At 50.7% G+C, this 1,969-nt stretch overlaps 1 protein-coding gene across 1 annotated transcript; it reads left to right on the plus strand.

Moving 5' to 3' along the window:
* Window positions 1-931: 931 nt before the first annotated feature.
* LOC141817919 (DEAD-box ATP-dependent RNA helicase 38-like) lies at window positions 932-1,965 on the plus strand (the record flags this gene model as incomplete). Its single annotated transcript, XM_074705528.1, has 3 exons — window positions 932-1,235; window positions 1,388-1,681; window positions 1,768-1,965. Coding segments are annotated over exons 1-3 (717 nt in total), but the record flags the coding sequence as incomplete, so codon positions are not given.
* Window positions 1,966-1,969: the final 4 nt, after the last annotated feature.

Below are 1,969 nucleotides of genomic sequence, written 5' to 3' on the forward strand. Positions count from 1 at the left end.
GCCGGTATCCGACCAATCGGAGCCGGACTCCGGCCGGATTCTGGCCGAAATCGGCCGCCAGCGTCTGGCGGTGATTTCGGCCGGAATCCGGCCGGATTCCGGCCGAATCGGGGCCGGACTCCGGCCGCGGTCGTCGCGCCGGCGCCGGGCGCGTCGACCGCGGTCGGAGTCCGGCCCCGTTCGGCCGGAATCCGACCGAATTCCGGCCGAAATGGCCAACAGTGTCTGTTGGCCGATTTCGCGGAATTCGGCCGGATTCGGCCCGAATCGGGGCCGAACTCCGGCACCCGCCGGACCGCCGGTGAGTTGCGGTTCCAATGGGTCCGGTACGGCGGCAATCGGTGGTCGGACGGCGATGAACGGACGCCGGGAAGCGGCGAACGTTCGAGGAGAAATACTGTGCAATCGCGAAATGGACGGCTGAGATCGGGATCGCGCACGAGCGCGCATCGCGCGGTTCGCAGGATATCAAAACCGTATATATATATATATATATATATATATATATATATATATATATATATATATATATATATATATATAGTTGCTATACTACGCGACTCCTCATCCGTGACTCGTGTGCGACAACTGACGTGGTGCAATTTTTCAGCCTCGTGTGCATCTTCCATGGCTCCGAAATAAATTTCCGTCTATCCCAAAATCACACGAATCGCCAATTCGAGCTGCCCTCGCCGTCATCTGCTCCATGCCGATTTGAGATCTCAAAATCGCCGTCATCCACTAAAATACAATCCTGGATAGTTCATACCATCGCCAGCAAGATACGTAAATGGGCCGAATGGATTCAAACAGAGCCCAGCCCATTTAATCACCGTCATTCTCATCTCCCTTCCCTACAAATAAAAAATAGGCCTGAATCCGATCGACTTATTTACAACTTTGCCCCCATCCCCATCCGCGGCATCTCTCGCCGACTGCCTCTCTCCCCTCTCCCTCTCCTGGTCTCTGCTCTCCAGATCTTCTGCCAGCTCTCCTCTTGCTCTCCTCCCATGGCAGACAGCGAGTCGGCACCGCCAAAGACGGAGGCGAAGCTGTCCTGGGCGGACGTGCAGTCCGACGAGGAGAAGGAAGCGTCGGAGGCTACCGATCCCTCGGAGTTGAAGAAGATTGAATCCCTCTCCATCTCCGATGTGAAGGATGGTGAAAACCAGGCAGCGAACGTGCCTGATGACAGTCGCCTGCTGGAGGACCCTGACGAATCCGATATCAAAGCCGTAAATATTCCTTTCCTTTTTTTTTCCTTTTCTTGCTCTTGCTGGCCTTTTGCCTGATGTTAGGGATCTAACTTTTGAGTAATTCTGACTTCTAGGGATTTAGTATTTTTATGTTTGGATACTCTGAATGACTGGGTCGATCATCTGAATAGGTTACATCTGGTGATACTGTTTATACGTCCGCTGTGGCGTTCGAAGACTTGAATTTGTCAAATGAACTGATCAACGGGTTATATGTGGAAATGGGTTTTAGCAGGCCCAGCAAGATTCAGGCTATTACTCTGCCTATGATTCTTACACCTCCGTATAAAGATTTGGTAGCTCAAGCTCATAATGGATCGGGTAAAACAACTTGTTTTGTGTTGGGGATGTTGAGCCGAGTTGATCCGAGCAAGAAGGTGCCCCAAGCCATCTGCGTTTGCCCTACTAGGGAGCTTGCTCAGCAGGTTTTGCTGTTCATTTTGATGATTTTTTTAATCATGCCTTCAGCATTTCGTATAGAGATTCCTAACTGTATAGCGGAATGATACAGAATCATGCTGTCCTCATGAAGATGGGGAAGTATACTGGCATAACCGCAATGTGCGCAATACCAACGGATTCTGCTAGTTATATTCCGATAAATAAACGACCTTCAGTGACTGACCAAGTCGTGATTGGCACTCCGGGGACCATCAAGAAGTGGACAACAGCAAAAAAGTTGAGCACAAGGGATGTTAAAATACTTGTTTTTG

The sequence above is a fragment of the Curcuma longa genome, unplaced genomic scaffold (genome assembly GCF_044706935.1).
Source record: "Curcuma longa cultivar G26 ecotype Majalengka, Jawa Barat unplaced genomic scaffold, ITB_CL_G26_1.1 contig_22518, whole genome shotgun sequence".
Classification (NCBI taxonomy): domain Eukaryota; kingdom Viridiplantae; phylum Streptophyta; class Magnoliopsida; order Zingiberales; family Zingiberaceae; genus Curcuma; species Curcuma longa.